This window comes from Myotis myotis, unplaced genomic scaffold, assembly GCF_014108235.1.
Source record: "Myotis myotis isolate mMyoMyo1 unplaced genomic scaffold, mMyoMyo1.p scaffold_m19_p_14, whole genome shotgun sequence".
In the NCBI taxonomy this organism is placed as follows: Eukaryota; Metazoa; Chordata; class Mammalia; order Chiroptera; family Vespertilionidae; genus Myotis; species Myotis myotis.
The window spans coordinates 494045-518614 of record NW_023416318.1 but is presented as its reverse complement, the minus strand read 5'-3'; the positions used below and the strand labels follow the sequence as shown (position 1 = coordinate 518614).

The following is a 24570-nucleotide window of genomic DNA, read 5'->3' as shown; positions in this document are numbered from 1 at the left end:
CATACACCCTAGCAACAATTCAGTCATCTGCTCCTAGGTTTACCAAGAGAGATGACAGAGTGTCTGTTTAATAGACTTGTACATGAGTGTTCATAGTCACTTTACTAATAATAGCCCCATCTGGACATTTCTCAGATGCCTGTCAATGGGAAAATGGAAAAACAAACTCTGATACTGTTACTGAACCTCAAGGGTTTCACAGCTTGGGGTCTCTACTCAAAAATGAGTGCAAAGTAGTTTCATTTGCTTGCAGTCACAGGATTCATATCCAAAGCTCTGCCTCCCCCAGGGAGCTTAGTCATATGGCTCATATACACTGTTTGGTCAATTACATGTTGATTTGTTCTTTGCAGTTGGCTACACTTATCAGTTGAGTTATTGTCCAGCTAATCCTGTTTACAGTTGCATCTAAGAAACTTTTTGCAAGAATAACTGCAAAAACATTGAGAATTTCCCAGACCTTGAGACCTTCGTCCTAACTATACATCCATACAATGGACTACTCCTCATCAATAAAAATAATTGTACAAAAAAATAAAAGTTTGAAAGGAAATATGCAAAGCAAAACATACGAAAATATTAAAAAGATAAAATTACAAAACTGATAAAGATTTGAAGGGTGTAAAACTAAGAGTACTGTTTAAAATAATTCAAAGCAACATACTAGTAAATCAGAATAGAAAACATACTAAGACAATACAAAAGTCAAAGTTAAAAATATTTCAGACTGCCCTAGCCAGTTTGGCTCAGTGGACAGAGCATCGGCCTATGGACTGAAGGGTCCCAGGTTTGATTCTGGTCAGGGGCACATGCCCAGGTTGTGAGCTCGATCCCCAGTGTGGAGCATGCGGGGGGCAGCCTATCAATGATTTTCTCTCATCATTGATGTTTCTATCTCTCTCTCCCTCTCTCTTCCTCTCTGAAATCAATAAAAATATCTTAAAAATATATTTCAGACTAACCTTAATAAGGAAAAATGTACTCGTGAAAAATAGTCAAGGGTGAGTGTTTAAGAAGGAATTTAGGGATGCAGCAGCCCCACGGGGAGGAGAAAGGGGATCCAGGGCCAAGGCCGAGAAAGGGAGCAGTACCCCTGTCCTCTGGCCTTAGTCCCCTTTGGGAGTCCCCTGAAGGCTGTTCCAGGGAGACACCCATGCTTCGATAATAAGCAGTTGGCAGCCAAATCTGTCAAACCAACTGGGCTGCGGGAGGCCCCTCACACACCCTTGTATGTGCAGCTGCAGCTGCAGCAGTCCATAGTGGTCTATGGCAGATTCCGGTACCTTTTCACACTGGCGTTCACAAACAGTATAGGACAGGGGTAAACGGACACACCAGCTCTGAAGACAGACTGACACACCCGTCTTAGCTACATGTTCTTAGGCATGTCAAAGCTTCAAGGTTCTCAGGAGAAAAGTAGGATTATCTATTTTATAAAGCTATTTTGAAGATACCACAAGATAAAGCTTACAAATTACATTATAAGAAATCAACAAAGGATAGTCTTTTTATTATTAGCTCACTAGGAGAAAAAAAGTCCAATTTCATTATAACTGCACAGGAAAAAATTTGTTGTTATTGTTAATTCTCACCTGAGGATATTTTTTCCATTGCTTTTCAGAGAGAGTGGAAGGGAGGGAGGGAAGGGGGGAGAGAGAAAGAGGAAAGAGAGAGCAAGAAACATAGATGTGAGAAAGACACCTGTATTGGCTGCCTCCCGCACATGCCCCAACCAGGGCTGGGGATCACACCTGAAATGTAGGTATGTACCCTTGACCGGGAATCGAACCCATGAGCCTTTGGTGCATGGGCCGACGCTCTAACCACTGAGCAATACTGGTCGAGGCAGGGAAAGACATTTTTTAAGGTGTCATTATATTATTATTTTTTTTGATATATATATTTTATTGATTTTTCACAGAGAGGACGGGAGAGAGATAGAGAGTTAGAAACATCGATGAGAGAGAAACATCGATCAGCTGCCTCCTGCACATCTCCCACTGGGGATGTGCCTGCAACCCAGGTACATGCCCTTGACCGGAATCGAACCTGGGACCTTTCAGTCCACAGGCCAACACTCTATCCACTGAGCCAAACCGGTTTTGGCAAGTGTCATTATATTATTGAAGGAGAACCAGAAAAGGTTCAAACATGCCATGCTTTTTATTTTTGGCTTAAAACAACGCATATTTCCTATTTTGTAGTTCTGGAGCTCACAGTTCTAAAATCAAAGTGTCAGCAGAGCTAAATTCCTTCTGGAGGCTGTAGGGGAGAATCCGTTTCCTTTCCTTGCCAGCTTCTAAAGGCCACCCAACTTCCTTGGCTTGTGCCCCTTCCTGCTCCATTTTCAAAAGCAGTAGGATAGCACTTAAATTTTTTTCTCTCTCATCTCTCTCTCATCTCTCTCTCTCTCTCTCTCTCTCTCTCTCTCTCTCTCTCTCTCTCTCTCTCTTTCGTCATTACATCTCTCTGATCCCTCCTGCCTCCATCTAGGAACTCTTGTGATCATATCAGGTCCACTCAAATAATCCAGGATAATCACATCTCAAAATCCTTAATTTAATCCTATCTGCAAAGTCCCTTTGCTATGTGAGGTAACATATTTACAGGTTCTGGAGATCAGGACAAGAATATCTTTAGGCAGTCATTCTATCGACCACATTTTCTATAAGGATTAGCCAAGTATCTAAGCTAAAGTGCATTATGTCTTTAAGCCCTAACTCTTACTAGGGGAAAATTATTCGGATCTGCCTCAGAGGACCATCTGTCACGACAGCCTTCTACAGTTGAGAATGCTGCCCCTGATTTTTGACCTAATGCTCAGTCCAATGGCAAACAGAGAACCTTCCTCCCAAGGGAATAGAGGAGTGAGGACCAGCGATTTGTTGTGAATGCCAAGGGGACACTATGCCCTGGGCATGTAACTGCCCCAGCTCTCTAGGAAGTCACAACACAGGGAAAACAGGGAGAAGAACCCATTGGAAGAAGAAAGAAAAGGAGACATATGTAATACCCTTTGTAATACTTTAAGCAATAAAAAAATAAAACATTAAAATTAAAAGAAAAAGAAAAAAGAAAACTCAACCAGCTTCCTACACTTTTTCAGCTTCACTTACATAGGGGCATGTGTGTGTGTGTGTGTGTGTGTGTGTGTGTGTGTGTGTGTGTGTGTGTGACAGAGAGAGAGAGAGAGAGAGAGAGAGAGAGAGAGAGAGAGAGAGGGCAAATTCACATAGCATAAAATTCACCATCTTAACCACCTTAAAGTTTACAATGCAGTGGCATTAGTACATCTATGATGCTCTTAAACCATCACCACAATCTAGTTCCAGAACATTTTAATCATTGTAAAAGGAAACTCATACCTATTAGTCACTCCCATTTCCCCCTTCCCTAACCCCTGGCGACCACTAATCTACTTTGGTATAGAAATCTCTATAGACTGTCATATTCTAGGTATTTCATATAAATGCAATCATATAACATGTGACTTTTTGTGTCTGTCTTCCTTCACTTAGCACAATGTTTTCAAGGTCCGTACATGTAGCATGTATCAGTGTTTCACTGTTTTTTGTGAGCAAGTAATATTCCATTGTATAGTTATACCACATGGACTTATCCATTTATCAGTTGATGGACGTTGGATTATTTCCAACTTTTGGCTATTTGAATGTTGCTGCTATGAACATTCATCTACTTGTTTTTCATTCTTTTGAGGGTATACCTAGGAGCTGAATTCCAGGACTACATGGTAATTATGTTTAATGGGCTATCTTTTAAAAAATACAACATAAATAAAACTTAGGTAAATTCAACAAAATCATTACCATATTTTAGTTGGAAGTAAGAGCTCTCAAAAAGATGATGAAAGAGTGCTGTAGCCATTTTTCCCAGTGGTTAGAGCATTGGCCTGTGGACCAAAGGGCTCCTGGTTCAATTCCAGGCAAGGGCACATGCCTAGGTTTCGGGCTCCTCCCTGGCCCAGGCCCTGGTCAGGGCTCGTGCAGGAGGCAACCAGTCAATGTGTTTTTCTCACCTTGATATTCCTCTCTGTCTTTCTCTCTCTCTCTCACTCTCTCTAAAAATCAATGGAGAAATATCCTCAGGTAAGGATTAAAAAAAAAAAATGCCCTAAGTGGTTTGGCTCAGTGGATAGAACGTCCCAGGTTCGATTCCAGTCAAGGGCATGTACCTTGGTTGTGGGCACATCCCCAGTGCAGAGCATGCAGGAGGCAGCTGATCGATTTTTCTCTCTCATCAATGTTTCTAACTCTCTATCCCTCTCCCTTCCACTCTGTAAAAAATCAATAAAATATATTGTAAAAAATAAAATTGTAATTTCCTGGTATGTGCTTTAAAAAAAATAAATGATAAAAGAGGAGAAGAGAATTTGAAAGAGAAAATATATAGATGGAAATAAACATCTACAGGTTTCTAGTTGTTGTAAAAGAAGCCAAAATAACAATAGCCTGAACAAAATAAAAGCTTGTTTTTCAATTATTTAAGAGTCATGGGACCAGGAACCAGACTCTTCCTGTCCTTCACAGCTTCCAAAATAGATACTCCAGTCTCTACCATCACATTCACATTTTGAGTGACCAACTCATCCCAGTTTTCCGAAGACTTCCCAGTTTTAGCTCAGAAAGCCCTGAATTTCAGGAACCCGTCCAAATTGGGACCATGGGTCACCGTATACAATATGCCATCCAGCAGGAGGGAGAGGAGGCGTGAGAGTCATGTGCCTGGAGGTGCACCTACTGTTTCCCATTAGCCAACACCTAGTCACAGGCCACATCCAGTCACAGAGAGGGCTCAGAAATGTCATCTTCAGCTGGGTGACTGTGCCCAGCTAAAACGTGGGGATTCATTACTAAAAGAGAGAATAACAGATAAGCAGAAACAACTAGCTATCTGTGCCAGCACATATGACAGAGAGGTGGTGCTCTCCACATACATCACAGGGACACAATGTAAGTAGAGAGAACTGTGCAAGAAAATAAGGGGGATTTGCCATTAGGTTTGTCATTACTGGGGTTTGTAAATTTGATTGTTAAGAGATTATTTCTTCAGGGGGGTGAGGACATGAATGTGGGGTGGGGGTCGGGGGGCAATGAGGGGGATAAGGACACATCCGTAATAACTTAATCAATAAAGAAAAAAATGCAAGAGAATTTTAAAAAGAGATTATTTCCTCTGGATACTTATAATTTGACCAATACCAATTGGCATTAGTACATCTATGATGTACTAGTACCAAATTGGACAGGTGACAATTATACCTGTACCTCTTTCTCCCTCTCTTCCTCCCTCCCTCTTATTCTCTCCCTCCCTTCCTTCCTCCTTTCCTTCCTTCCTTCCTTCTTTCTTTTTATTAAGGAACATAATTTTATCTGTCAGGATCCTGGCAGCAGATGGCAAGCTCAAGAAATAATTTGAGTATGTTACTCTGAGTTCAACAGTGTGGGAGTGGGGGCTGACATAAAGGAAGGAGAATGGGGGAAATCTCAGGGAGGATAAAAGAACCAGTTATGTATTTCAAAATAGCTGTAGCACGTAAGCACCGAAAGCACGTGCTTCTTGGGGGTCATGCTAAGAGGGTACAAAGCACGGCTCAGTGACTGAAAGATGCCGCAGTCGGCACTGTCAGGCTCAGATTCTCGTGGAACTAGACTTTGTGGTGAACCACACAAGTGAGCACAGTCACGTAGGGCGAGTCAGTCATGAAGAGCATCTTTGAGTAAGGTCCCTGTGTGAAATGGGGGGGGTTATATCAGCAGAGTTGCATCCCTGACTCTTCTCTTTCTCTCACACCTCATATCCAATCCATCAGCAAAGCCTTCAAAATACACCTATAATCCGACTGCCTGGCTCCACCTCCACTGCCACCTCCATTGCTCACCTGAACCACTGCAACAGCCTCCTAACTGGGACCCCAATTTCCGCTCTTGCTCCGAGGGGGATCCGGGACAAACATATGTCAGACCATCTTCCTCTTGTCTAAACACCTTCCAGTGGCTTCACATTACACTTAGATGAAGACCCAACGTGCTCACAGGGCCTGCAAGGACCGGCGCTGGCCTTCTGCTACCCGTCGGCCTCATTCCTCACCACTCACCCTCTGCAGCCTCTGGCCTCCACGGGACTCGGGACGCGGCAGGCACACCCCTCCCTATGGTGCTTGCTGACCGCTCCTCAGTTACCCACGTGGCTTGTTCCCTCACATCCTCAGGTCTTTGTCCAGGTATCACCTTCTTACTCGGGATCCTATTCTAGCTTCCTTTTTCTCCAGAGCACTCATCATGTTTTGAGAGTCTGCATAATTTATTAACTTATTTCCCACCATCTCTCTATGAGCATGTAAGCTCCAGAAACAGAGAACTGAAAAACGGTTGCCAGAGGAGAGGGGGTTGAGGGGCTGGGTGAAAAAGGTGAAGTGCAAATTGGTAGTACACAATATTCATAGGGATGTGAAGTACAGCATGGAGAATATAGCCAATAATATTGCAATAGGGAGGTACAGTGCCAGGTAGGTACTGGAAATACCAGGTGGATAACTTTGTGAAGTATATGCAAGTGGCAAGTGAAGGGAGGCATGAAGAACCTCAAATGCCTTTTTTTGGTTGTTCTTTCTGGTCACTGAAGGATTTTTGCTATAGCCACTTCAGGAGGACCACTCTGGTGGGGTTATGTGAAAAGTATTTTTTAAGACTTTATTTTAGATCACTTTTAGGTTCACAGCAAAATTGAGAGGAAGGTACAGAGACTTATTTCCCTTATACCTTCTGTTCACAGCCTCCCCCATTAGCAACATCCCCATCAGAGAGATACATTTGTTACAATTGAGGAATCCACACAGATGAGTCACTATCACCCAAAGTCCATAGTTTAAATTACAACTCAATCTGGGAGTTAGTTGTACATTAGATGCACAATGTATATGATATTGTATGATGACATGTTATAGTATCATTATAGTATCATAGTGAGCAGGGGTCCTCAAACTATGGCCCGCGGGCCACATGCGGCCCACCGAAAACATTTATCCGGCCTGCTGGGTTTTTTTTGCCGCCGCTGCCTGTTGCTTAGCAGCCGACCTGATTGCAAGGTTTACTAAAAGAAATTAATTGGTATAAAAGACATGCTGAACTCTACTGGAAAGCTGTGAAAATGAATGGTTTAGATAAATTTATAATAAACTGAATTGAACTTTTTAATAAGAAAAATTAAGATTACTCACTTAAAAACAAAGGTGAAGTCTTGCCTTCCAATTTGCTTTCTCATTCATTTCTTCCACAGTAAGGTCTTAAAGCTGAGATTGACATTTTCCTCATAATGAATCCTCTCAGGACATTGTATAGCCTGTATAAGCACAAAGAGAGAGGAACACATATGTATTTAAGAGCTTTATCATCAGTATAACCATCACTAGTTGAATGCTCTTCTCTGGTTCCATTAAGTCAAAATAGAAATCAGCATCTGATATTCAGTTTCCAGTATTTAAAAATGTAATGTTACTTATGAAAAGTGTTCTTTTTCATACAATTGTATGTGTATTGTGCATATATCTCAAGTTAAATTGATGGCTTAATGTATGCTCGCAGCAGTTCTCAACCTGTGGGTCGCGACCCCTGAAAATATATCCTGCATATCAGATATTTACATTACGATTCATAACAGTAGCAACATTACAGTTATGAAGTAGCAATGAAAATAATTTTATGGTTGGGGGTCACCACTACATGAGGAACTGTATTAAAGGGTCACAGCATTAGGAAGGTTGAGAACCACTGCGTGAGTCTAAAGCAAAGTGAATAACACAAAGATTAACGATATCCTTAGTTAAAAGCATAATGAGATGAGTCCTGACATTGGTGCTATGTGCCATTTTATATTTTCCCCCTATTTTTCTCTGTATTGTATAATTACCTCCCTAAATCATTGAGCTGCTCTTAAAAACAAAAAATAAAGCCCTTGACATTGTGTACACATTTTCTTTTTGTTGATCAAATCACATACATGACACATGTAGTGCATATGAGTGGAATATATAGGGGTTGGCAAAAGTAGGTTTACACTTGTATGTGAAACAGAGTTTATTCTTGTAGTAGAGGCCCAGTGCATGAAATTCTTGGATGGGTAGGGTCCCTAGGCCTGGCCAGCGATCAGGGCACATGTCATAGCAAGCAACGAGAACTCCCAGTCTCCCAGTCAAACTCCCAAGGGGACATTTTGCATATTAGCCATATATATATATATATAATTATATCATTTATTTGTATTACAATTGTAATACAAATATCAAAGTCTTGGCTTAGTGTTATCAATGGGCAAAATTGCTCATTTAGCATTATCAGGTTATTATTTTTATTGGTGTTTATGCCATCTAATTACTGAGTAAATTGTTAATCTACTTTTAAAAGTTCAATAAGCTGAAGGGAAATTAAATTGTATAGAAATCTGGCTTTATAGAAAGGAATGAAAACTAGAAAAAGAGTTAAAGTGGTAAAAATATAAAGACAGAACAGCCCTAACTGGTTTGGCTCAGTGGATAGAGTGTCGGCCTGCGAACTCAAGGGTCCCAGGTTTGATTCTGGTCAAGGACATGTACCTTGGTTGCAGACACATCCCCAGTGGGGTGTGTGCAGGAGGCAGCTGATCGATGTTTCTAACTCTCTATCCTTCTCCCTTCCTCTCTGTAAAAAATCAATAAAATATATTTTTAAAAAAGACAGAACAGATAAGACAAATAAACACTAAGATAGTAGACAAATTCAAATATATTCATAATTATATTATTCATAATAGTCAAGAACTGAAAAACAGTTCAGGTATCCATCAACAGAGCGTGGATATACAAACTATGGTACATTTAGGCAATGGAATACTACCTAGCAACGAAAGGGAATAAACATCTTAATGATATAATCTTGAAAACATGCTGAGTAAAGGAAACTAAATACAAAAGAGTAAAACCTGTATTATGTTGTTTAAATAAAATGCAAGAATAGGCAAAGCCAATTTATGGTGATAGAAATGGAAAAAATGATTGCTGTGGGCAATGGTATTGACTAGAAAGAAGCAGGAACATTCAGGCATGATGGAAGGTTCTCTATCAGGGTTTGGTGAACCTTTTCTGTAAGGGGATGGAGAGTAAATACTTTAGGCTTTGAGGGACATACTATCCCTGTTATAACTATTCAATTTTACCATTATAATATGAAATTATCCAGAGATAAAACATAAACAAATAGGTGTAGCTATGTTCTAATTTTATTTATAGGCACTGAAATTTGAATTTTGTATAATTTTTATAGTCACAAAATGTTCTTCTTCTGGGTTTCTTTTCAAACATTAAAAAATGTAAAAACCATCCTTCACAGTCTGTAGAGAATTAGGTGCTGGGCCAGATTTGGCCTGTGGGCTATGGCTGACCCCTGTTCTATATCTTTTTTTGTTTGCCCTCACCTGCAGATGTTTTTCCATTGATTTTTAGAGAGAGTGGAGGGGTGGGGGAGAGACAGAGAGAGAGAAACATCCATGTGCGAGAATCACATTGATTGGTTGCCCTGACCAGGGCCAGGGATCAAGTCTGCAACTGAGGCATGTGCCCTTGACCAGAATCAAACCCGGGACCCTTCAGTCCATGGACTGACACTCTATCCACTGAGCCAAACCGGCTAAGGCCCTGCTCTGTCCTTTTATGGATGTGGATTTCGGGGATGTACGTTCTTATAAAACGGATGAAACTGTTCAGTTAAGATCTGTGCTTTTCTCTGGATGTTAATTACTTTCAACAGATAAAGTGTATAAAGAAAAAGAAGAAGCCGATGCTCTGCTTGCTTCATTGTCACAGGTGCACAGCATTAACAGAAATAGCATAAGACATTTAAGTTTTCACACCAAACACCATTTTGTGCTATTTAAGGGAAGCAGATTTAGACGGAAAATATTGTACTTGAATTGTTTTGCAGTTGAGGAATCAAAGGTCCAAAATTATTCCAAATTTCTAGTTGCTAACTTTCTTAAAGACTTTGGAAACTTCTGAGGTCCCATGGGATAAAAGGAAACTCAGTTAGTGGCAGGATTTTGACTGAAATGTACATGGGGAGCTTGGATAACAGTTTTTACTATCCAGTAGAAACGAGTTCTGGTAACACCCCCAGGCTAACATACATTTGTTGGAAGAGTCAGTATCCTGCTGCTCAGTCCTCTACCTGCCTTGACCTCAGTGTATCCTTTGACCTCTCTGTATGGTTCTCCAAATTGAAATTCTCTCCTGCTTTGTTTCTGGGATGCACCTCTCCCCTAATTCTCCTTCTAAGATCTATCTTTGTCTTTTCAGTGTCCTCTGCTGGTCCCTGCATGAATACTCTCCTCACACTCCTCAAGCTCATAGGCCCCATGCCAGGCTTCCTCCCACACCTCCCATGTGGGCAGTGTCTTCACTCTGGCCCATCTCTACCATTCCACAGTAGGCCGCCGCCATTCACCGGTGCCCTTCTTACCTCACTTGGGCTCTAGATATCCAGTGCTGGGTTGACCTTCTGTGTGCCTATTCTTCTCACCCCACTTGGGCTCTGACGCTCCCTGCCAGGCGACTACTATTTTTTTGAGCTCAAACATTCCATGCCAGGCAGCATCTCCTGACGAAACCTATTTTGCTCTGTAATCCTAGCAGTGATGGCGAACCTATGACACGCGTGTCAGAGGTGACAGGCGAACTCATTTTTTTGGTTGATTTTTCTTTGTTAAATGGCATTTAAATATGTAAAATAAATATCAAAAATATAAATCTTTGTTTTACTATGGTTGCAAATATCAAAAAATTTCTATATGTGACACGGCACCAGAGTTAAGTTAGGGTTTTTCAAAATGCTGACACGCCAAGCTCAAAAGGTTCGCCATCACTGTACCTAATGGCTTTAGGACTGAAAGAGGAAGAGGAAGAGGAAGTTTTTGAAAAGCAAAAGAGAAAGGAAAGGGGAAAGGAACCTTAAAATATTTTACCAGATATTTTATATTTAGTTCTTTGATTCACCCATAACTTATTATTGTGAATGTTGATGTAGGGATCTGACTTTGTTATTTTTTCCCTAATAGATAACCAATAGACCCCAGAATATATATTGACTAGCTTATTATTCAAATGGTGTGTTAATCATAAACTTATTTTTATATATACATGATCCTGTATTCTCTTAACTATTTATATACTTATATTTTGATTTTTTCACTCATTGAAATTGTAGTTTAATTTGAGAAGAAATTATATCTTTTATAAGGAGACAGAATTTTAAAATTTTGTTTTATGCCTGTCAATAAAGTTTTATAGTATTTTTCATATATGTTTTATTTTATGGTTTTTTTCCTTAGGTAGTTTCTGTAGTTTTATGATCATAAATGGTTTCTTTTTTCTATTGTGCTTCCATATTTTAACATTTAACTATTAGGTGCTTTAATTGAAATTATGGGATAGGAATTCTTTTGACTTTGGTTTGTTGATCTTTTATTGTACCACTTTCTTGGCTCTTGTATTAGTTCTAATAAATTGTTTTGAATGTTCTTGAGTGTTAGTGTAGTTTATTTCATTCATAGGATTTTAATATTAACTTTAAATTTCAAAAGTAACATATGACCTTACCTAGTTTGGCTCAGTGGATTGAGGGTCAGCCCTCGGACTATAGAGTCCCAAGTTTGTTTCTGGTTGAGGGCACATTTCCTAGGTAGCTCAATGTTCAATAGCCTCTACTAAATGTTCATATTTTTTTTATTTTAAGCTGTTGTGGTAAATTATAGTAATTTTCTAATCTGGAAGTATCCCTGTATTCATATGATAATTCTAATTATAATCATGGTGATTGTTTTAAAAATATACTGCTAGGTTTAATTTGCTGATATTTTATATAAGAATTTGCCATCTTAATTCCTAAGAGTCATTGAAATATAGTTGTCCTTTTTTGTATTTTCCTAGTTCAGATTTGGTAACAGAGTTTTGCAAGTTTCATAAAATGCTTTGGATCTCTTCACAACTTTCCTAAATTCTGAAACCATAAATATAATATAGGAATTATATGTTCTGTGAAGTTTGGTAGAACTTGTACCTAGAGACTTTTTTTCAAATGAATAATTATATAATCTAAGGTCTCCATACTCTTTATTTTAAAAATCTCTCTGATGTGCTTATTTCTGGGATAGACATATTTATATTTTCTACTCTGACTACATATTGTCAAAATTTCCTCGTAGTTGTAATAGTTTAGCCTTAGCTTAGGCTAGGCTATGTTTTCAGGGTCCTAATAGATCAAGAGTTATCTTCATGGACTTTTTCCTTTCTTAACACAAATTATTTTCTCTTTTGATGCTTTTGTTTTCAATTATGTTAATATCACTATATTGCTTTCCTCCCATTACCATTTGATTTGAAAATACCTTAGCCCAAAATTTTCAAGTTTTCCGTGCTGTTGGAGTTTGCTTGGAGTTAATTTGTAGCTGATTTTTAAAAAATCCATTGTCTTTTAACTTATGAGTAAAATTAACCAATTTATATTTATTGTAAATAATGGTTGGACTTATTCCTTTAATTTTATTTTCTTCTATTTACCATACTTCTGTTTTCCTTTTCTTGTTTCCATTTTTCTACTTGTGTTGGACTGGATAGGTTGTCTTTGCTCCCTGTCTTCCTTTAGAATGGTCTGCAAATTATAAATCCAATTTAATTCTTCAGTGTTTGTTCTTCGTTAAAAAAAACTAATATAAACCATTCTGAACTGACACGTTTAAAAGCAATACCTGGAGTTAACTTGCATCTATAATCTCTCGAATACACTTCTGAAGTTTTTCTGATTCTCAGTTTTCACACTTCATAAGTTCTTCACTCATTAGCTTAAGGATTAAATGGGATGCCATGTCAAGTACCAGCCTTGATAAAGGAAGAGATCTTCAAGTCCTTCATTTTATTTCTTCTTCATTCAACCAAAAAAACTCAACTTCCAAATCACACCATCACTTCTCACCTCCTCTGTCCTTCAAAGTCACAGACTCTTCATAATTTACGGTCTTAATCTAGTTTTTCAATTTATAAGTCTCAGGATATCTTTCCATTCTTCCTTTACGTTAAAAAAAAAATCCCATTCTGCATGGTACTGAATGGCCTCCTTTGCTCTAGATTTAAGGAAGGTCATTTCCCCGGGACTCCAGGCCTTTCTTCATTTTTCTTTCAAAATGGCGAACTCTAGACATTCCATGATCCGCACCACGTGCGCCTGCGCCTCCGGCGGCCATTTCGCCCAGCTCCGGCCTCCGCTGCGCGAGGCGCCTGCGCAGGAGCCCCCTGAGCACTGTCGCTCCACCCTCCAGTTGAGTACGCCTGAAACCGCACGTTCCGTCTCTTTCCTCCCCCACGGGCTCTGCACCGCCTTCACTCCTTTCCTGTGAGATTCCTCCGCCAAGTAGAAAGCCCACCTTTGGTCGACAGCCTGTGCACTTGAGGAGCACATACAATAGGCGCTTATAGCCCGGGTCCGCCATTCGGTCTTTTCTGTGCACCACTGCAATATTCCTCTCTGGGCCCTAAAGTTGATAACCGATTTCGCTGGACTTTTTTGCGTTCCGTGAGGCAACCACTGAGAAGAATGGCTGTGGCGGAGGGATCCCTCGCTTACGTTGTGTGTACTTTAACCTAATGGGGGGTCGTCCGGGAGTCGGAAGGGGGAGGGCAGAGGGAGGAGGCAGCCAAGGAATTGTTTTTTCCTCTAGCCCCGCCCCGGCCACGCGGGCCAATAGCGGTCGGCTCTGTCCCCACGAGCCTCGCTCAGCTCTGCTGGCTGAGCCAATCAGCGGCGGCAGCGGCTCCGAGGGGGCGGGCCGGGGAGGCAGTGCGTGTCTTGTGAGAGCTCTTGAACCAAGTCAGAGCTGGAGTCGGCTGGCTGGTTGGAAACAGCGGCAGCCGCGGGTGACTCAGGGAGGCGGGGTGAGGGTGCCGCGGCCTCGGCTGCGAGGAGCAGAGCGAGAAAGGTGAGGGGATCGACCCCGCGGCCCTGCCGCCCGTGCGCCGCGGGCGGGGGCGAGGGGCACCCGGGGATGGGCGTTCGGGAAGCGGGGTGTCGGGGCGGGGCAAGTGCGGAACCGTGGGGGCACTCGGCCGGCTGGGACAGGGCTCGGCATCGGGGCCTCTTCCTTTCTAGGAGGGGGACGATCACTTTAAAAGACCCGCTTGAGCCGCCAGTATTTCTCCCCATACTCTCTCTGCGTTGAGGTTTAAGGTTTTAGAAAAGCGAAACTTGGGAGAGCGAGAGGGTCACGCGGCGCCCGGGCCCGTGTTTGCTGTGGGGGAGGGATGGGGGGGCGGAGAGGGTGCGGTGGCGGCGAGGGGGTCCTGCTCCGCTCCGCCGCCGTCTGGGGTCTGGCCCTCCGAGCGGGGTTCGGGCCCCTCCCTCCGCCCCCGCCCGCCTCTCGCTGGCCCCCGACCACCTGCCGCCCCCATGGCGTTTTGTTTTTGTGCTTTTGCAGGGAGGAGCCCTTCCTGCAGGCGTGGAAACCATGGTGCTCACGCTCGCAGAAAGTTGGCCGGTGCTGGTGGGGAAGCGATTCCTCAGTCTGTCCGCCGCCGACCGCGGCGACGGCGGCCACGACGGCTGGGACGTGGGGCGCGTCGCCGAGTGGCCCTGGCTCTCCGGGACCATCCGCGCCGTCTCCCACACGGACGTCACCAAGAAGGACCTGAAGGTGAGACTGGGCCCCGGCGGTCTGCGCCCCGACGCGGCCAGCAGCACCCCGCTCGCTGCCCCTTTGTGGGAAGGGCGATCAGAAAGTTGGCCTCGGGAAGGTTGCAGAAAAAACGAGGCCTGGAAAGTTTTGAAATGGTTGTGTGGAGCCGAGGTGTGTTTCGCCTCCAGTCCCTGGTGTCTGAACATGGGCTTTAGGATTGGTTGTCTAGACACGTCTCGGCATTGCCAGCGCTGTGCCCCATTCGGGGTGAGTGAGTACCGTCTCCCGAGGGGGAGTGGTGGTGGTAGGTAGGTAGGTAGTGTGAAGCTGGGCTAGTGGGTGACGTTTGGAATCGAGAATTTAAAGCTAGTGTTTGGAGGTGCTTTCAGTGGGTTTTTTGTTTGTTCGTTCGTTCCTCTTCATGTCTTCACCCAACTCCTTAAACTTTTAGTCCCGTTAGAAATGAAAAGTGTGCGTGTCTGTCTGTGTGTGTGTGGGGGGGGGGGGGGCCTGGGGGGAGGAGCTTGGTTCTATTATGCAGATGAGGGTGGGTATCTGTCCTTTCATGGTGGCTCCGGGGAGGAGCGGGTTCCGGGTGGTGCTGATTAGCCTGCGGGGGCGTGTGGGAGAGACCATATATGGAGGGGTGGGTGGAGCTAGCGGCCCCTGACGTGGTGTGCTGGGGGAATGGTTTAGAAACATTCATTCCACCTTGGTGGTTAGGGGGCGGGAGATCTATGACAACAAGTGCGGCCGGGGGGTTTTCATCAGAACCACACTCAGGACCGTTATCAGTTAGATCTTTTCAAAAAGCGATGAATTCTGATTGTACTTCCTAATAGAAGTATTGGTGTGACTACTTTGTACCAGCAAAGACTCCTTTGTGCAAAAATAACTGAAAAGGGGTCCCTAACAAAGACTGCGAAGTGATGATGATGTGAAGGAAGAAGAAGCACTGTCAGAACAGAAAGTATTTCTGAACTTGGGCAATGGGTATTTCATTATCGCTGCCGGTTCTTGAAACCGCTCAGACAGGGGAAGCGAGTTTTAGCATTGACAGTTGGCTATGTTTTCTGAAACCGTTCATTTGAATACTCTCAAGGGGACCATGCATGCCCAAACCTGAATTACTTGCAAAGGGTTGTGGGAAAAGGGTGTGTGGTTATATATTTTTAAAGTTTATGTCGTGAGCCTTGTCTCATGTTGAAAAGGAGGAGTGACCAGTGAGCATTTAACCACGTGCCAGGAATCATGCTGAGCACTTCATAGCCATGATTTTATTTACCCCTTACAGCCGTTCTTTGGAGGTAGGTACTGATATTGCTCCATTTTACGGATAGAAATTCTGGGGCTGGGGGAGATTAGGTATTTTGCCTAAGGTCACATATCTAGGAGTTGACAGCCTGTGTTCTAAACCAGGAAGTTTTGCCTTCTGAGTTCACCCTCTTAATTATCATAATCCTGGATTTTCTCTGTTTTACTCCTAGCAAACCAGGTTTTGATGTTACAGAAATAATGTAGTGGGGTGCAGAGATGGTCAACCTGTTGGCTTTAAGCTAATAGTATTTCTCCATAAAATGGGCTTTGTGCACTAGATTTCAGTCATAGTTGTTGTGGTTTACTTCACCTGCCAAATAGAACTTTATCTTGTGCATTTGTTTTTCTGTGATTTGAATGGGCACATTTTATTTAAACTTTATAGTTTTTAGTTCTTTCTGAAGATGATGAGAGATTAGGTGTTTGGGTGACTGAGTACCTGTTGGGTTGGGAAGGCAATCTAGGAGGGTCCTTTATGAGTATACTTTTAAATCTGCACATCTCCCTAACTTCCAGCCTTTGAGGTGGTGGTGATATCTTCATTTTCAGAATGAGGAAATAGAATTAGGAAAAGAAGTCTTGTCTAGACTTTCATAATGAGTTACTAAGTGATGGAGGGAGGAGGATTTGAATCTAGGTTATGCTGTGTGTCTTTTCCACTGAACTAAGGTGCCTGAACTGGAGACTGCAGGGAATTTTAATTCAAGAATAATTTTGACTTATATTGGATTTTTGCTTTACTTGCAGACCTCACAACTGAGTCTCATGTAAGATACAAATCTACTTGATGTCTTTATGCTAATTATGACTTATTGCTACCTTCCTTAGTTGATAGAAGATGAAATAATTGGCTTAAGTTTAGAGCCAAGTTTAAAAACATAGAATTTTAAAACAATAGAGCCGAATTGTACTTGATGCGATGTAGGCAGGAATTAAACTGAGTCACTGACCATCCTTACTTACACTTGGGTTTCGGGATATTTCATTTTGGGGTGGACTGGGGCCTGAAATGAATATGAATGAATGAAATTCAAGCACTGGCCCAACTTTTTAGTATTAGTAGAAGTACAGGTTTGTCTAGACCAGCGATTCTCAACCTGTGGGTCGCGACCCCTTTGGGGGTTGAACGATCCTTTCACAGGGGTCGCCTAAGACCATCAGAAAACACATATATAATTTCATATTGTTTTTGTGATTAATCACTATGCTTTAATTATGTTCAATTTGTAACAATGAAATTGGGGGTCACCACAACATGAGGAACTGTATTAAAGGGTCGCGGCATTAGGAAGGTTGAGAACCAGACTGATTTGCTGTTAGTTAGTTAGGATATTATTGTGGTCAAGGCTTAGTAACATTGTTTTACCTTGAGAGAGACTTTGTAACAAAGTCACTTACTTGATACAATGTAACTAGTTCATTACAAATAAGTTCAGATGGAGAAGCAATAACTTTAAATGCTTATTATATGGCAAATACTACTTTGTTTAACCCTCGCAAGTATTCTAGATGGTAAAATCACATTATTTTAGTGTTAGAAATTGACTCTTAAAGAAGTTAAATAACTTGCCCAAGTTTGTCTCCAGATCTTAAACACTAGATTTTAATATTCAGGTAGAGTGAAGTTAGAAAACTTTATTTTACAGTGGGGCCTTAACTTACGAGTTTAATTCGTTCCGTTACCGAACTTGTAACTCAAATTATATGTGAAATCATTAAAGTGAATGAGTGAGACATGTGATGCTGGGCTGATGTTGTGGTGTTCACTGTGACGTTCGCTGCGCCAGCTAACGGTGGGGTATGTGAAGCTGGCTCATAACCCGAATTTTAGCTCGCAACTCAAAGCAAAAAATCTTTTGTCTGAGAGACGGCTCGTATCTCGAAAAACTTGTTAGTCAGGACACTCGTAAGTCAAGGCCCCACTGTACTGGCCTTTATATCCTTAGTACCTAGAACACTGCTTGGCGTGTAGTGTTTGTCAAAATATTTGAATGAGTAAATGAAGGAATCATAAAATTATTATCTCTACATGGAAAAGCAGTTTAGAGAAATAATCTAATGAAGCAGTGACATTGTCTTTATCTGGAATAGCAATATTGGAAATGATAGGTTAAGAATTATAATTAATAGACCTCTTTTTGGCCTTTAGAGTCAGACAGCATAAATAACATTTTTGTAGATACACCAAGGGAACATGGAGGAAAGAACACAATTTGAAGAACGAAAACTAGTTACATCTGTCAGCTTGTAGGAGCTTGATCAAGTCACTTTAGTTCCCCCTGGATTTGAATTCTTACTGGTATGTCATTTCATATAAATTTATGCAGAAGAGACGTTTGGAGGAGGGGTGATATATATGTGTGTATATATATATATATATATATATATATATATACACACACACACATACATACATATATACATATACATACGTGTATATATATATACACACGTACATATATATAACATGTTATAGTTATATACATATATGTATATAACTCAATCTTCAGACACAAATAAAAGATCTACGTGGTTTTAATAGGAAACTTTTGAAGGAATGTTGAAGAAAACTCACAATCTGTTGGGTTCATTTTATATGTATGTAAATACACACATTTATACACAAATACACACACACATATATATTAACTTATCTTTATTGTTGAAAGTATTACAGATGTCTTTCCACTCCCACTGTAACCACACACCCCCACACCATTTTATATATATATATATATTTTTTTTTAAGTCATCTTTTTTTCAAACCAGAATTAATGTTAATTTTTGACCAATGCAACCTAATACTCCCAAAGTCATAAACTAAATTATTTTTAAGGAACTAAATTTTATTTTCAACTCATTCAAAAATTAGGATGTAAAGAGAGACCCTGTCTAAATTTTGGGTTATATGTTAGATAATGATATTGAAGATCCTCTTTCCTCCATTCCTAACTGAAGGAGTTAAGATTAATTAAGATAAATTAAGATTTGAATTATCACAGGGGTTTTCAAACTACCTCGCCTCCTTGCCAGATACTTTATATAAATTGTCTTTAAAATCTACCTAGCAATGCAGTGAAGGGTAGGTGTTAGTACTTTCATTTTTAAACTATCAAAACATGATTCAGAGAGCTTTGATTTAAGCAAGGTTTGTTTGTTTAAAGCATATGAGCATTTATTCCAATACTGCCGGCAGTATGGGAGAGCAGCAGGTCATACACAAAAATCTGCTCTAAGCAAGGGTTCTTAACCTGGGGTGTAGGTTAATTGGTTTCCTTTGTAATCCTATATATTTTATTTTATGCTCCTAAATTCATTCTAAGAAAACTTGAATATAGATGGGATGCAAACCAGAGCTGTTTCTGAAATTTGTTCCACTGTGATGGGAAAACTGTCATCCAAAGCTAGCTTGGGTTTGAGGTTGATGTGATATGGGTCAGAAGAGGAGATACCAGAGGACCTGAATTCTGTGGCTAGGAAAATAGAAATAAAGGAGGATGGGCAGTCTTTGACCACCTCTGTGAAAGGATCATTTGGTTGGTGATAGTGATGGATGGAATACATAGAACCAAAGAGAGAGCCCATGGAGCCTTGTCACATAATAGTATTGACATATTTGCACTTATTCTCTAATAACTACAAGGTTAAAAGCCTGCCATTTGAAGAAGACAGGCAGCTTCTTGGGAGAAGTTGCTTGGGAAGTTAGGGATGCACATTTTGTTGTTGGGGGGCTGGGGTTTGGGGTAGGTCTTCAATTTCATTGATGACCATAAAACTGGGGAAGGTTTGGGATAGGGACTAACAGTATGTCAGTTAGGAACTTCCTCCCTTCTAAATGGGTGAGAGAACAGAAGATAAGAGCCTAATTCAGAGAGAAATTTATTCAGCAAGTCTTTGAGTAGTGACTTGGGACTGATACCAGTGAAACACAGTGGTAAGTAAAAGCTGACACAGACTTCGACCTATTAGAATTTATAACATGTCAATCAGGTAACCACAAATCAATAATTCAAAATGTGGGTAAGTGCTGGGAAGGAGAAGTACAGTGTTTTGAGTACAGTTAGCAAGGAAGCCTCTCTTGGGCTTCTTTGAGAAAAGGATTTTTTAATTTGGTCCTGACAGATAAATGGAAGCTATCTAAACTTTTTTTAAGTTAAAGGTTAAAAGGGGAGATACTGTCTGAAATTATGAACAGTGCTATAGAATGATTAACTAATTACTTGAAATAAAAAAATGAAAAATAAAAAAATGTAAGAGGAAGAATTTTAAGTCAAATAATGACTATTACACCAAATATTGAGGAAGTCTATTGTATATAAATTAAAATACAAAAAATCCCCGACCCATTAAAAATTTAGAATAAATTAAGGGGTAGCGTGTTCATAATGGGTTAATAAGTAAGTTAGGGTGTTTTGATAGATTTATATCAAATTAAAGGTTTTGTGAATGTTTCTATTTCTGGGTGAGAGACCCACTTTTGGAGTGAATTTTTTTTTATGTCTTAGAATATACAAATTGTAAGGGTTTTAGCTTTAGGGTTAAAACATATTTTGCAGGTCTGAGGCAGAAATTTTCACAATTACTTGGAAAATGGTATTTCCATTGTAGTTTAACTTTCATATAAGAAGCTAGAGGTAGTCCTGGAAAACTCTGGGGTCATTTATCAATTACTTGTTTGTCTATTTGGCAAAGTAGTCTTAGATGCTAGGGTAAATTTCCCAGCTTATTCAATTGAAAGGGATTTCTGAGGCTGTGCCATCTATTAGGTCTTGTGCTAAATCCCACTGATACCAGGGGAATTCAAAAGCAAGTGGTGGATTGTGGTCATGGGGAGTCATCTTAAGCTCACAATGTCAACATAGAGTTACAGTGCTAAGCAATTAGGACTTCTTTTAAATTTGTCTTTAATTCTAAACTCTGATGTCAAATTAACATATGTAAGAACCTTCTACATGGGGGTTCTGTGTTTTGTGGGCTCCTGAGAGGTAACTTTGGGGGCAGGGACTGGCCCTCAAAGCCCTTGATTTCTGCTTCCCAAAGTGGTTTGGGAGCCAGAGCTTGATCCATGTCTGGATAGTTTATTGTGTGAAGAAAAGTAAGAGCAGGAAAGGGGAACAGTACATTCAGATATTTGAGTAGAATAAAAAGGGTATAATTCAACTTGAGCATTTTTTCTGTTTATTTTTGTTAATCAAATCTACTTTTTCCCCATTCTGTTTGTCTAGGTGTGTGTGGAGTTTGATGGGGAATCTTGGAGGAAGAGAAGATGGATAGAAGTCTACGGCCTTCTGAGAAGAGCATTTTTAGTAGAGCATAACTTGGTTTTGGCGGAACGAAAGTGTCCTGAAATTTCTGAACGAATTGTACAGTGGCCTGCGATAGTGAGTAAAAACTTGGGCTTATTGAACTCAACGAGAAAAGGGCATTTCATCCATTATGAGTGAAACAAGAAAAATATATATGTGATACCTATATTCAGCCCTCTGGGAAATAATAATATAGATATATGTCAGTGTAGATGAGTCATAAGAGCATCCTCGGTCTTTGGTTAGTCCTGCTAAGAGCTCTGGGCCCTTACCTTCTTGGGCCTTATTTTCTTCACTTGAAAACTAGGGATGGAAGTAATGTGGGGAATGCCAAAGGTCAAAGGTCGGGAACTAGTAGACATACTCAGACATACAGATCTGTTTGATTTGACCCTCACAGTGTTTTAAGAAAATTTAAATTAGTTATCTGTTTTTCAGAATGTGGAGTGTAGTGGTTGACCCTTGACCTGTGAACCAGGAGGTTACTGGTTCAATTCTTGGTCAGGGCACATGCCAGGTTGCAGGCTCGATCCCCAGTATGGGGTATGCAGGAGGCAGCCACTTGATGATGTTTCTCATTGATGTTTCTATTTCTCTGTCTCCCTTCCTCTCTCTCTAAAAATCAATAAAAACATATTTTAAGAAAAAGAATATGGAATGTTCACTTAAAAATCTAGATTTCTACTTTCTTTTGAAAAAAACCATAAGATATGGCAAAACTTGAGCCTTGTGGCAGTTCTTAGAACTGAATAATGGCTGTTGCCTGGCTCCTGGAAGGGTTTCCAGTCTTGATCTCATGGCCTCTAAGTTTCCCCCTGGGTCATAATATTCTCTGGCTCTAAAGATACAGTCGGGATATGATTGTGCCATTTCCACATCATTAAGTTAGAAGAAAAGAGTTATTACTATGTTTGGAGAGGCCATTTGAGGTTTTATGAGACATGAGCTGGGGCGTGAGGTGGAAGGGGCAGATTTGGGTAGGTGGAAAGGCTCGGAAGATGACTGAAAGGCTGACTAGATTGTGAAGGGCCTTTATGCTGTGCTGGCAAATTGAAGGTTTGCCCATGAGTCAGAACAGCTTTTAGAGATTTTTGAGAGATGCAAGGTTTTAGTTAAAGTTGTATTTTGCTCTTTTGCTTTTTGTATTTTTTTTTTCTCCCAACTATTAAGAATTTGCTAAAAATATGGTCCTGTCTCTCTAGGAAAATATATGCACACATAATTTTTTGCATAAAATTTGGGGAAGCCATGTGTCTCTGGGCCCAGACTTGTATGTTAATAACTCCCGAATGTGTATGTGGTTTAAATTATTGATTGGATAAAAATTGTGTGCTCTTGTTGTGGTTGCATAAATAGTTGTTAATGAGATACTTGCAGTGAATAAAAAACTTAATGGCTTTCTCTCTTCCTGCATGTGTGCAATATTACCATTCCCCATTTCCAGAATTATGCTGACAGCAGTTATGATGCCAAAATGTTTTCTTTTGTTTTGTTTTAGGTATACAAATCTCTGTTGGACAAAGCTGGCTTGGGATCCATAACTTCCATTCGCTTTCTAGGAGATCAACAGAGAGTATTTCTTTCTAAAGACCTTTTGAAGCCTATACAGGTATAACACAAAAACATTATTAAATGCTAAAAACAGAATTTATAAAATTGTCCTTTAACATGAGAACTAAAATGCTGATGTTGATTGCTCTAATTCAGGTATCTTTTTTATTGTTGTTAATCCTAAACGAGGATATTTTTTCCATTGATTTTTTTTTTTAGAGAGAGTGAAAGGGATGGGGGAGGACAGAGAAAAAGAGAGAGAAATATTGATGTGAGAGACACATTGATTGGTTGCCTTCTGTACATGCCCCAACTGGGGCTGGAAATCGAGCCTGCAACTGAGGTAACGTGCCCTTGACCGGGAATCAATCCTGAGACCTTTTGGTCCGCCAGCTGATGTTCTAAATACACAGCCAAACTGGCTAAGGCTAATTCAGATATCTTAACAGAGAAAAGAACCCATCCCATCAACAGATAATTGTTAGGCATTATCCCTCAGTGTCAGTCATTGGGTTAGTGCCGACTGTATGAAATTGGAAGGACAAAGGTACTATAATTAATGGTGTGGGGGGGGGGGGGGGGGGAAACACCTAGGCAATAGGACAATACTTTTTAAAAGATTGACTATCATTCTGTGTGTACATATATCTATATACACATATATACACAAATATGTTAGCCCTCATTAGCTATGGATTCTGTATTTGTGAATTTGCCTACTTGCTAAAATATATTTCTAACCCCAAAATCAATGCTTTGGTGCTTTCACAGACATGTCCAGAGTGACAAAAAATTTGAATTGTTTGACACATGTTCCCAGCTGAGGTCAAGTAAGGTGGTATTCTGCCTTCTTGTTTCATCTCTCGTATTGTAAAAAAACCTATTTCGAGACATACTTTGTGCTGAATTTTGGTGCTTTCTGTTGATGATTTCCCTTTTTAAAATGGCCCTCAAAAGTAGTGCTGGCCCTGGTCAGTGGCTCAGTTGGTTGGAGCACCATCCTGTACACCAAAGGGTTGCAGGTTTGATCCTGATCAATATTTCTCTCTGACCTAGATGTTATTTTTTATCTCTGTCCCTTTCTTTGTCTGAAGTCAAGAAACATATCCTCAGGTGAAAATTAAAAAAAAAAAAAGAAGTGCTGACGTTTCATCTAGTGTTCCTAAGTACAGGAAGGTTGTGATTTGTCTTAGGGAGAGATACATGTGTTAAATAAGCTATTGGTCTTGAGTTCATGGCTAATAATGCAGTAATATATGCTAAATAACTTATCTTACAACAGAAACACACATAAAACAAGGTTATATATTGATCAGTTGATGAAAATGTTGTGACCAGAGGCTTGAAAGAACCTAACCCTATCTTTCCTCTAGGAGCAGTGGTTCAGTGTTCACTAATTCAGTGTTTGTGGTGACTTAATAGAACATAACTACCATGAATAATGAGAACTGAGTGTGAGTGTGTGTGTTCTTTCCACTTAGCTTGTAAAATTCCCACCTTTTTCTTCACAATATTTAGGCTCCTGTATCTTCTTCATAGGGGATTGTTTTCTTTATTACGAAGTTGTTAGGAGGGGAAGAACACACAGATTAATTTATCTCCACAGATCAATACCTTGGGAATAATGTTGGTCTTATAATAATATTCATCTTTTAGATGTCACTTAGAAAGCTTAATAATCCCCTTTACT

The 24570-nt window shown here is 40.5% G+C and overlaps 1 protein-coding gene across 8 annotated transcripts in view; it reads left to right on the top strand.

Moving 5' to 3' along the window:
- Nucleotides 1-13868: 13868 nt before the first annotated feature.
- KDM3A (lysine demethylase 3A) overlaps nucleotides 13869-24570 on the top strand; it is a 59088-nt gene continuing 48386 nt past the window's right edge. For 6 of the 8 annotated variants that reach the window (XM_036333896.1, XM_036333897.1, XM_036333894.1 and 3 more), the window contains exons 1-4: nucleotides 13870-14013; nucleotides 14509-14724; nucleotides 21249-21404; nucleotides 22828-22938. In XM_036333896.1, the coding sequence (XP_036189789.1) occupies nucleotides 14539-14724; nucleotides 21249-21404; nucleotides 22828-22938 (453 nt within the window). In that variant the 5' untranslated portion in view covers nucleotides 13870-14013; nucleotides 14509-14538. Of the gene's footprint in view, nucleotides 14014-14508; nucleotides 14725-21248; nucleotides 21405-22827; nucleotides 22939-24570 lie in introns of all 8 variants that reach the window. The other 2 variants (XR_004971759.1, XM_036333898.1) reach the window with 1 other exon arrangement.